The 12,737-nt window shown below is 39.8% G+C and overlaps 1 protein-coding gene across 15 annotated transcripts in view; it reads right to left on the bottom strand.

The window, feature by feature from the left end:
- The window catches only part of LOC121865480, a 48,427-nt gene that overhangs the window by 10,353 nt on the left and 25,337 nt on the right, over nucleotides 1-12,737 (bottom strand). For 11 of the 15 annotated variants that reach the window (XR_006088768.1, XR_006088767.1, XR_006088766.1 and 8 more), the window contains 2 exons: nucleotides 5,315-5,417; nucleotides 1,868-2,229 (listed from right to left, as the gene is read on the bottom strand). Coding sequence is in view for 12 of the 15 variants with exons in the window: in XM_042364958.1 (XP_042220892.1) it covers nucleotides 1,868-2,229; nucleotides 5,315-5,417 (465 nt within the window). In the remaining 3 variants the exon portion in view is untranslated. The remainder of the gene's footprint in view (nucleotides 1-1,867; nucleotides 2,230-5,314; nucleotides 5,418-12,737) is intronic. The other 4 variants (XM_042364965.1, XM_042364964.1, XM_042364963.1 and 1 more) reach the window with 3 other exon arrangements.

Below are 12,737 nucleotides of genomic sequence, written 5' to 3'. Positions count from 1 at the left end.
TGACCGGGGAGAATATAATTTACATTGCTGGAATTCTTATAAGATAGTGATTAATTTGAATATAATCATGCTATAGTTTACACTAGACAAAACTTTTAGTAATCATTTAGTATATTATTTTGAGTACATGTACAGTACAGCTTTGGCCTTAGGACAGTGTAGCGTTCCCAGAGAAACATTAGGCGTGAATTTTAAAATATGATGCACCAGATTGACTCGCGCAAAATTGGAAAGATTCGCTTTAAATTAAAACGTTGTCCTTAATTGTGGGTGTCGCTTTAAATCAATAATCTTAAATTGAATTGCTTTAAATCATCATTCTACTGTAGTAATATATCCGTTAGCCAAAATCCTTCAAACCCGGAAATCTCCGACAGCCGGAATTGAAATTTGCTTGGAAAATTACGAGAAAATTTTCCAGGTACCCGGAAAATTCCGGGGATGGGGTAGTTTTTTCCGGGTTTGAGAGATGAAAATCTGGCGCATTTTCTGGAAATTATGAGACAAATTTTCCATTACCCGAAAAACTCCGAGGGATGAGATATTTTTTCCTGGTTCAAGAGATGGTGTAATGGGCAATTTCTGGAACTTCCGAAAACATTTTTCCGTTACCCGGAAAATTACGGGAATGGGGGATTTTTTTTTTTTTTCCAGCCTTGAGTGAGTCGTCTTGTTACCCGGAAATCTTTCATTCCCGGAAGTGCTCTGCACCAATTAGAACATAAGAACATAAGGAGTCTGCAATAGGCCGGTTGGCCTGTGCATGGCAGCTCCTGTCGAGAGTTACTACCACTCAATCATCCATGAATCTATCTAGCCTCCTTTTGAAACTTTCCAGAATTCCAGCACTTACTACAAAGTTGCTAAGCTTGTTCCACTCGTCCACTACCCTATTTGTGAACCAGTTCCTTCCTATCTCCCTCCTAAACCTGGAAAATGGAGATATCTTTGTTATAAGTACATTTATTTTTCATTATGTTGATCTTAAAGTGTGAAAAGAATATTGTGTAAGTCTTTTCCTTTTTTTTATATATTAATTTTTATTTTTTTTTAACATTTCTAGTCATGGCACTTTGACTCAGCCTCATATCAAACGTCCACACATGTCTTTTTAATGATTAAACAGTACAGTACTGTGTTGTATTAATGAGATGCAATAGTTAAATTTTTCTACTGTCAATTGACTCCGATATGTATTACACATAATTACACATAAGTGAGTGCATTGGTATCTATGTGACTACTATGCAATATTAAATTGTATGTACAGCTCCTCCCCGACTTACGACCTACTCAACTTACGACCACCCGGACATACGACTGGTACCAAAATTTTGTCAAACTACGTATTTTCGAGTCCCAACGTCAGTGATTGCGCTGTGTACTGACAAAATTTTCGTTTGTAATTCACTTTAAAATTGCTGGCAAGCTTAAAAGTGAGAGTTTTGTGGTGCTGAGAAGAAAAAAAGACACCCATTTTAGATTTTCTATGTATTATTTAAGCATTTTCGACTTAGGACCATTTCAACTTACGACCTGGATTTGGGTCCCTAACCCCGTCGTAAGTTGGGGAGGAGCTATATTATGTTTTTTCCTGGGTAAATCTGCAAAAACTGACTTGAGTATTTTCATACAATTTTACCAATAAATGGATGACAAAAAAAGGATTGGCAAGCCAAAGCCCCTAATTTGTGATATTTTTAAATTTACTGTTTTACCTCCATACTCATATCTACTTTGTCCTACAGACACGATTCACAGCGAGTCCTGATGCTGTGTTTCATTTTTACTTCATAAGATCTGACGGAACTGAAGTCGAAAATTTATCTTTGCTGATAATTGTGCAAAAAACAAGAATACCACATACTTTCTAAAAAGGGAATATTAATGCAGCTCTTGGGTATACACATATCCATGGTTAGGCTGCCGTTACCAGTGGTGTTATGTTGGTAATCGAGAGGAAGGATGAATTGTGTGGCTGGCAGCGTGAGTGACGCAGGCCACAACTTGTCAACGTCAAGCACCAACTCTCTGCTCCCCTGCTGACCTGTCAACGTCTTCCGCTCCACCATCTGGCTCTCCACCATCGCCCCGCCCACTAGCTGAGTCTCCAGGACACGAATGCTCTTCAGGCTGCCGTCTGCGATGCTGTTTATCTTGCTGCTGGGGACGCTGCCTTGGAAGCTGCTGGGGACCAGCCCATCCGCAGGTATAGTCTGGCGGTACCTTCTGCCAAAAGAAAATGTGGGATGTCAAGGTTATACCCATCAGGATAATTTTTCTTACAAATTGAATTAACAAATAATCTCACAGTTACATTAGAGGTAGTGAAGCATGATAAATGGATTGTCCTCCCTATCATGCAGAGGAAGCCTGAAGTATGAAATGTGTAATTGCACAGCACCCACAAGCTTGGACGTGGGGGCCCCACAAAATTTTTAAGCCCTCCCCCCACACAAAAAATAAATAAATAAATGGGCCATACATTTTTGTGCGAAAGAATTTTTTTTAGAGCATAAAACAAAGATTTGTGAATATTCTTTGTGATTTCTGGGATTTTACTTTAGCATTTCATGGACTGGATATTGGCAGAGAACTAAAAATCTACAAAATTTTTATAAATGTGGGTGTGCTCAGACTTGCTAGACTAGACCATAGCATTTCCTCTTTGTTAAGTGCTTACTACTTCATGGAGGACACATATACATATTACTTTTCAATACTAAATTTGCATTATTGAAACATGTTAAATTTTATTTTGAAAAAAAAAAAAAGTGGGTTTTCTATGAATATTTCACAGAATTTCTATACTACATGTATTACAGAAACAGTACGTATTTCTACATAAATTTTTTTTTTGGGGGGGGGCCTCATATCCACATTTTGCACAGGGCCCGCACAGCTCTAAAGCTGCCGCTGCTATCATGTTAACCTAACGCCACTTAGTTTTAGAGTTGTTTTCTACTACAGGTTGTACCTCTCTAGTCCGGCAACCTCGGGACCTGACCGGTGCCGGACTATGGAAATTCACCCTTTTCCTGGATAGATAGTGACTTGTGCTTATGCCTGGAAGCACTAGCACCACTTTCTCTGCGTCATGGTCTCTTTGAAGACATATTGAAGGGTTAAATGTCATATAGTAGCTTCTCAAATTTCGCGAGTTTTTAATTCTTAACGTATTTTATTGGAACACAAAAAAATAAATAAATAAAAATTTTGACGGCGGAAACTTGAATTTCGACGGGTTTGAACGGCCCGCCAACGTGCAGACGACGTGCATAATCGTGTAAACAGTGTCATTTCTCTTATGTACAAAAGATTCATTATTGTTTGTTACTGAATGTCTTTTTTATTGAATTAATGTTTATGTGTGCAAAATGAGCAATACAATTCATTAATAATACGTAGAATATTAAAACACATGAGGAAATGACACAGCATTGTTTTCGTTGATTACAAAACCAGTGACTGACTGGTTCTACATATAAAACTGAAGAAAATAAGACTTTGGTTGTAGCTGTAGTAAAATTAATATGGTTGTTTTAAGTAATGTTATTTAATGTTAATAAATGGAACAATAGAAGTAGCTAACGATAATGGTAAAGAAAAAGAGAGATCGCACATGCGCACACGTGAAAACATATCATCATTACTTTACATAAGAATATGAAAGCAACACTTATTTACTGTTCATATATATTTTAATTAATGTTTCTGAATTTGTTTTTTTTAATTAATGTACGTGTGTGCAAAATTAACAATACAATTTATTAATAATACGTGGAATATTAGAGGAGACGAGACAGCTGCCGGCATTGTTTATGTTAAAGCTTACGAAACCAGTGACTGATTGGTTCTGCATATAAAACTGAAGAAAATAAGACCCTGAGTTTAGCTGTAGTAAAATTAATGTAAAAAATGAATATGGTTGCTTGAAGTACCTGTAATGTTATTTAATGTTAATAAATGGAACAATATAAGTAGCTAACCATCAATGGTAAAAAAAAAAGTGAGACTGCTCGTATGTAAGTGCGCACATGTGAAAATATATCGTCATTACTCTACATAAGAATATGAAAGCAACACTTATTTACTACTCATATATATTGAAGGGTTAAATGTTGTACTCTGTATAGACAAGCAGAGAGAGAGAGCAGCCGAACTGCCGGATGTAAACAAACCTTAATTTCCCGCGGCTTTTTTTTTTTTTTAAGGGGATTAGCCCACCCGGGCATAGGTCACTGACCCACATTGGGGCCTGAGGGGCAAAAATTTAATACTCCTGTAATAATAATAATAATTCAAAAAAAAAAAAAAACTGCCTATCTACCTATTGGACAAACTAAAATCGTTCCGGACCACGGATTGCCGGACTAGAGAGGTACAACCTGTATTTGAATTTCCTTCTGTGAGACAGCTGGCAATTTTTAATTCTTGGTATCATGATACTGATCAACTCTAGTGAGAAAATGTATCAGTGAGTTGACCAGCTTAATTTACTGTATATTATTCATCGGAAAAAAGTATCCAGAATTTTATGAATTAAGAGGGCAGAGTTGTTCAGTTTTAATTACCGACTTTACTGGCTAGACCCCTAGAGAAAACTCCATGAAACCTTGTCATTAGAGTCGATGCGGGCGTGTATACTACAGTATACATGGGTGGAGACAGACTCAGGGTTCATGTCCCAGAATGTTAGTTGTCTTAATTTGTTTTTGAAAGAATTAATTGTAATGGGAGATGGCAAAACATGTTTCCTGTTAGTCATAGCTCAAGGTTGAAAAAGCCACATAGTCCAGAAAACTGTGAGGGCAATTTTTTTCGGAGTGAGAGTTGTGAACTCTTAGAACAACTTGCCAGAGAGTGTTGTGACAGCACCAAGTGTGAGCTCTTTCAAGACCAGACTTGACCACCACTGGAGCAAATTCAGATACATTCAGGAGCCGGTGCATGCCAACAGTGCGTAACAGAGACGTGAACACCCCCCAAGCGGCTAACGAGCCAATCAGTAGCAAAGAGGATAAAAGTAAAAGTAAAATACTTCTGAGTTGGGGTTGGAAAGTAAGCCTATATGTCTACCTGGAGCCTGATCATGAGAGATGGCCAGATGAACAATGACTTACAATTACTAGTCAAAGATCATCCAATGGCAAGTTTAATGTTCAACAGAAATAAATTACAGAGGTTGCTTATCAAAGATACATGAGGCCACATTAATGTAATTAATGTACTATACTATACCATATAATCTAAACATACTCTAAAGTCTGTACGGATGAAAACTTGCGCAAAGAAGTATTGCGGTCATGCACACCTGGCGAGTTTCGAGACGAAGAAATACATGCAGCCCATGAAGATAGCAAGGAACACCAGGGTGATGACGAGCGCCACCAGCAGGAGTTCCCACTGCTGCAGCCCTGATAACACAATATACAGTACACTCAGTCTAGGGGATACCACATCCTGCTGCTGGTCTCTCACAGTACTTGTAACACATACACACACAGAAAAGTCTTTGATCTTTGTACTCTACAACTATTCAGTCATTAATAAAAATATTTAATCGGCTGAAGAAACTCTGTACTTCACAAGTAAGATAAATAATAAAAATGCATAATATGGACTTCTATGAACAAAAAACGAGATATGACTTGAATAACCCTTACAAACTGTAATATATACTATCGCACATGTCTCTTCCACCAACCAGCCATAGTGTAAGCCCGAATCATCTGAGGTTGAAGCAGTTGAAGAAAGTGCCTTGATGGCCCAACATTGGGCCATCAAGGCAAATCGATCAGCTGCTTTATTGATTCATCCTCAGGTGATTCAGTCTCACACTGTGGTTGGCAGGTGGAAGGGACTTTTGTGCACAATACTGAAGTACACTTCCCCTCCACAACAAAAGTAGTAACCCATGCACATGCAGTAACATATACTAACCAAGTATACAACATTACTGTACCTACAAACATGTACATTACCTTTACTATATATTGGTGTAATGTACACTCACTAAAAAATTATTCGGCACCCGTGTCATATTGTATCACGCCGTAAGGGTGCTGAATAATTTTTTGTTGGGTGTACAATATGACACGGGTGTCGAATAATTTTTTAGTGGGTGTACATTACACTATCAATGTACAGTACAGTATAATACACTACATTACATTACCCCTGTACACGACTTAAGTCCAAGATAGCCACACTAGTAATGTACTGATCACAATCATACATGTTCGTTAACTTAATGTCACACGAATCATATTAAGCTCAATAGTCCATAAAACAGTTCGCTATAACGCATTTCTTTAGTCCCTCTATTGAGACATATGTTTTCTATCAATCCATTTCTGAATCCTCATGAAATACCATTGATGATGTTTGTATATTTAAAATGACGAATGAATACGTATGTGTTACTGTAATATATATATACAGTAGTACCCCGATTTACGCGCGGTCAATTGAACCCACAGGGTACCACGGAAAGTGAAAACTGCGTAAAGTGAACAACAGAACATATGGGATTAATTCCAATAGAGACTGGCCCGACCCCCAAACTCCACTTTTTCCGACACAATACCAATGTTGTAGTAAAAATAACATCTAAATTTTATGATGGTATGCTCACACAATTAATATTTAAGAGAAATACAGTCGCCAGGTTAATGTCTATTCAAATAATGGACTCAAATCCCCCCCTCTTCCCACCTCACTAGCTCCTACCTCTCTGAGAAATGGTTGGGTGAAAACACTGGATTTTAACGTTTAGTAATAAATAATACCTCAGACTAAAGTTAAGATAATATAATTGACATTTCTGGATTCCTTGCAGGTCAGGGAATATTTTGAATGTAAACTTCATATATTTTGCACACAAGATAAAATATTTGCTTTGTGTAAACCAAATTATTACATTAGATCTAAAATTTGTAATTTGTATGTCTAATGCAAAATCCATGATGTTTATTTTCAAAATGATCATCATATTGTAAGAATTCCAGCAATGTAAATTATATTCTGGCCGAGTAATTTGTATGAATTTTATGAGCTAAAACAAATATCTTCAGGTAATAAAAAAAAAAATATTCTTCACGACACTATCTGTCAATCAAAGTACCCCACCTTGCCTCCCCACCTCCTCACACTCACGCCAGCTGGGTCGGTCGGTCCCAACCCTCCCCCCACCCCCCACCTTCTCTCCCTACCAGAGAAATGTTTGGGTGAAAAAACTAGATTTTAACTTTTAGTAATAAATAATACTTCAGACTAAAGTTAGGATAATATAATTGACATTTCTGGATCCCTTGCAGGTCAGGGAATATTTTGAATGTAAACTTCATATATTTTGCACAAAAGATAAAATACAGTATTTGATTTGTGTAAACCAAATTATTACATTAGATCTAAAATTTGTATGTCTAATGTAAAATCCATGATGTTTATATTCAAAATGATCACCATATTGTAAGATTTCCAGCATTGTAAATTATATTCTGGCCGGGTAATTTGTATGAATTTTATGAGCTAAAACAAATATCTTCAGTAAATAAATAAAGAAATATTCTTCAAGGACACTATCTGTCAAGCAAAATACCCCACCTCCGCCCTCCCTCCCTACCAGAAAAGCGATTGGGAGAAAATAGTATATTTACATTTTTAGTAATAAATAATAACCCAGACTAAAGTTAGGATAATATAATTGACATTTGTAGATTCCTTGCAGGTCAGGGAATATTTTGAATGTAAACTTCATATATTTTGCACAAACGATAAAATATTTGCTTTGTGTAAACCAAATTATTACATTAGATCTAAAATTTGTAAGTCTAATGCAAAATCCATGATATTTATATTCAAAATGATCATCATATTGTAAGAATTCCAGCTATGTAAATTATATTCTGGCAGGGTAATTTGTATGAATTTTATGAGCTAAATATAAAAAAATATAAAATAAATTATACTTCACCGTGTATATGAGTAGATGCACTGCGGAAAGTGAAAGTCCGGTTCTGGCAAGGTACCACGTAAATGTGAAATCAAATGAGAAATCGCGGAAAGTGAAACTGTGTAAAGCTGGGTAATAACACACACACACACACACACACACACACACACACACACACACAGCTCCTCCCCAACTTTCGACCTACGACCACCCGCACTTACGACCTGCCTCAGTCGTACCAAAATTTTGTCAAATTACGTATTTTCGAGTCCCAACATCAGTACACAGACAAAAACTTTCATCTTTAATTCACTTTAAAATGGCTGGCAAGCTTAAAAGTGAATGTTTGTGGTGCTGAGAAGAAAGAGAGACCCCCATTTTAGATTTTCTATGTATTATTTAAGCATTTCCGACTTACGACCTGGTTGTCGGTCCCTAACCCCGTCGTAAGTCAAGGACTGACTATACCTACTAATAGCTGAAACATTCAAGATCCATTGAGAGTGATGTTAAAAGCTTCAACTACAGTGAACCTTCACTTTACGCGGTTAAAAGAACCCACGGCGGCCCGCATAAAGTGAACAACACAACATATGGGATTAATTGAAATAGAGACCAGGCCGACCCCCAAACCCCACTTTTTCCCGACACAATACGTACGTTTTACTAAAAATAACATCTTAACTTTATGATGGTATTCTCACACACACATAATGTAGAAGAAAACAATCAATAAGAGAATAATATACTGAAGGTTAGGTTAGAAAAAAACAGGTTGGGGTTAACACTTACGTTAGTAGAAGAGATGGCTCGGCGTAGGGGAATGGAGGCAGGTTCCGAGGCAGAGGGCAGGCTACTGGCCCTCAGGTGAGTCTTCATTGCTGTCATCCACACTTACTAGTGCCTCCCTGACAAATCCCTCAAAGTCATCATCACTGTCTCTGCCTGTCACTATCACTGGCTTGGGCTGGCTGTGGTGGGTTGCGGGCGAAGAACTCGGTTATGCTTTGCTGACGGCTGGTGTTTATGTTGTCTTGATAAACCTTGATGTAGGGCTCCATAGTCTGCAACAGCTGGGTAGTGAAGATTTCATACCTGTGAGCGTCAGGGTCGTCGGAAAGGAGGAGCTTGACTTTCTCAATACACTCGACGGCACCCCTTACATTACTATGGGATAACTGGCGTTCTTCTTGGGATGACGCACCACCTGCCTCTTCACTGACGTCATCATCATCTACCATCTCGTCGGTAGTCACATGAGGATCCCCTATCACCTCCAGGATGTCGTTGTTGGTGGTCTCGGAGAAGCCTGCAGCTGTAACACTCTGCGCAGCTTCTCTGGCAAGGTCCACTGCTACTGCAACAGTCTGATCCTCACCAGTCACAGATTTACTCTGCCTAACACCCGGAGTACCTTGCAACACATGTCTCCATGCGTGACGAACAGTTGCTACAGACAGCTGATCCCATGCCTCCACCAAGAAGTCCACAGCTTTCTTGACGTTGAATGTTCTCCAAAATTGTCTCAAAAGTACTTCTTGCTCTGCCAACTGTTGATCCTCGTCTTCTTCGCTCTTGCTATCGGTGTTGGCGTCACTCAGGTTACGCAACTCTTCCTTGGTGTTGGTGTAGTCGTTCAGGAGCTTGAATTTCTTGGCAGAGAATGCAGCTTTTACATTACAGATCAATTCTTGGTCCATGGGCTGTATTATAGACGTAGTGTTGGGAGGAAGGAAGACCACTTTTACGTTGGGGTGACGATCTAACAGTAGGGGCGAGTGTCCTAGTGCGTTGTCAAGCAGCAACAAAATCTTGAATGGAACATTCTGTTGCTCACAGAATTTCTTCACATCGGGAACAAAACAGTCATCAAACCAGGAGAGGGACAGTGGAGAGAACATCCACGCCTTACGTGCGGTCAGCCAGTGGACATTTAGCTTGGTCATGTCCATGCTCTTGTAGGCGTGCAGCTTGCGTGCTGTGTGGATCACCGATAACTTGAGCTTACAGGTACCGGAGGCATTGGTGGTAAACAGGACGGTGATGCGCTCCTTCTGCAACTTCCGGCCCCGACACTTGCTGGCATTCTTCACAACGAAGGTCTTGGAAGGTAGCTTTTTCCAAAAAAGACCAGATTCGTCCATGTTAAACACCTGGTCGTCGGTGTACTGTCCTTCCTCCATACTCTCACGTAAAAACGGAGGAAATTCCCTAGCCGCAACACGGTCAGCACAAGCTTCTTCACCACCAATGTTGATAGTGGTGATCTTGTTCCTCTTCTTAAACCTCTGTAACCACCCAGAGGAAGCATTAGAGGGTTTGGGCTCTGAAATTCCCATGTTTCGTGACACTGCAGCATACAGTTCACGTGCGTACTCCTTAACTGAGCACGTGTCCACCGCCATGTTCCGTCGCGCCTGACGAACCAAGTAGCTCACAAGTAATTTTTCCATCTTCAGAAGCACCTGGTTGTGGAAATACTTGATCGTAGAAGCATCTGTAGACTTTGTGATGTTCATGTGCTCCTTTATCTTGGCTGCATCCTTCTTAATTGTCCTGATAGTTGATTCGTTAACACCATGCTGGCGCGCGAGATCAACCTGTCTTGTTCCTTTCTCCAACTCTTGTATGATCTTATATTGGATTTCGTAGCTTAAGGAACGTCGTGTCTTCTTTGGCTTAGGGCGGCTGGGTCCAGGTAATGCAAGGTTTCTTTGTGGTGGTGGTGGTGGTCCGGTGGAAGCCATTCTTATGGAACAATGGATACCGATATACACAGTGTAGCCGGGTAGGTCAAGGGGCTTGAACGCTCCCGCGGGGCACGTCATAGTACATTAAACCAATCACAGCTTGCGGGGAGGGAGGTAAGGATGCTTTGCCCAATTACAGTCCGATACGTCATATGACATCACCGATAACGCAACAAAGACATACACTGTGCAACCTACTCGCGCTGCTTACACAACATGGCGGATGGCGGGAGGTTTGGATCCAAAAATGGCGCAGCGCGAGAGGACCGCCAGCCGCTCTCCGCATAAAAGGGTACACACACCGCGGAAAGTGAGCATTCCGTGTTCGGCAGGGTACCGCGTAAACGTGGAAACGCGTAAAGTGAAACCGCGTGAAGCGAGGGTTCACTGTATATGTTACTTGTAATGAAATTGTCAAATAAGTAGGGTGTTGGGGTGAGCAATAGTTATGTTTCTTTGATTTGCAGCCATTGGAGAATCTGATGACTATTAAAATTATTCTCATTTTTATATTAAAGAAACTCACTGATCATTTGAGAGAACCTGTCAACAGCTCCCAGACACTGGAGTTCTAAGGAGTGGATCCAGGAATACTTAAAGGGGGGGATCCAAGAAGTTGTAGGTGGGGAAACGGGACGAGCACAGCGAGCCTACTCAGCTGGGGTTTTTTGGGAGGTGCTGTAAGACCCAAGAAATTGTTTTAAAATCTGACCAATATCATGGGCATTTTGAAGCCATGTGCACTTGATATTAGGAGATATTCTGGGGTCAATGGTAATTACGTTTTACTATACAAAAATCCCGGAGTACAATTGTGCATTACAGAAAAAGTATTTGAATTTTCTGATGAAAAGGGAGGGTCCAGACCCCCAGAACCCCCCCTTGGATCCGCTCCTGAGTGTCATGTGTTAATCACCCGTGAGTCGTTCCTTGTGTGTAAAACGCTGACTGCTCAGAAGTACATGTCATTCTGAGTATTTGTGACCAATTTAATTGATGCATTGCAAGCTCAAACACTGATTAGATTATAAGCATGAACCCTAAGAAATTAATGTAATCCCATAGCACTGATTTGCATAGCCCAATGTGTATCTTAACTGAGACCAATGAATATGTACATGAAAGTCCTGATTGTGGAATCCCTGGGTATACAGGAAGTCCCCGACTGTACTTATGAACTTGAAATTTACAGTACAGTAGAACGTCGATTTAAAGCGATTCAATTTAAAATTATTGATTTAAAGCGACACCCACAATTGAGGACAATGCATTAATTTCAAGAGAATCGTTCCTATTTTACATGAGTCAATCTGGCGCATCATATAGAAATACACACTATTTTAAATTTAACTCCTAATGTTTACTACCAGACGCATCTCTGGGCACGCTACATGGCTGCCTGCCACCCTCCCACATCCTCAGTTCTCGCACTGACGCTCTAGTGAACGGACATACAGGTACTTCTCAACTTACGACCACCCAGACATACGACCGCTGCAGTCGTACAAAAAAATTTCCAATTCCGTACATATTTTCTAGTACCGAAACCTTTCCGGCCCGTATGACGACGTGGGCTGGGCCGCCTCGTGGTGTACAGCATCCACGCCGTAGCACGCTCAGTGGGTGTTTGGCCGTCGTTGTTGTCGTTAGTGCTCGCGCTGTGTACTGACAATATTTTCGTTTCTAATTCCCTTTAAAATTACTGGCAAGCGTAAAAGAGAAAGTTCTGTTGGTGCTCAGAAGAAAAAGAGATAGTCAATTACTTTTGAGATGAAAATTAAAATAATAATGCAATATGAAAATGGAAAAACGGAAGCAACCATTTCACGAGACCTAGGCTTCTCTTACTCAACGATGTCAACAATTTTGAAGGACAAGGAACGAATTTGTGAGGTAGTGAAAGGATCAGCACCTATAAAGGGAACAATAATAATGAAAAAAAGACAAGGTCCTATTCATGAGATGGAAAATTTACTTGTAGTGTGGATGGAAGATCAGCTGCAAAAGTGTGTACCCTTAAGCCTTCTAAC

The sequence above is a fragment of the Homarus americanus genome, unplaced genomic scaffold (genome assembly GCF_018991925.1).
Source record: "Homarus americanus isolate GMGI-L3 unplaced genomic scaffold, GMGI_Hamer_2.0 scaffold25483, whole genome shotgun sequence".
In the NCBI taxonomy this organism is placed as follows: domain Eukaryota; kingdom Metazoa; phylum Arthropoda; class Malacostraca; order Decapoda; family Nephropidae; genus Homarus; species Homarus americanus.
This window is presented reverse-complemented; position numbering and strand designations above follow the sequence as displayed.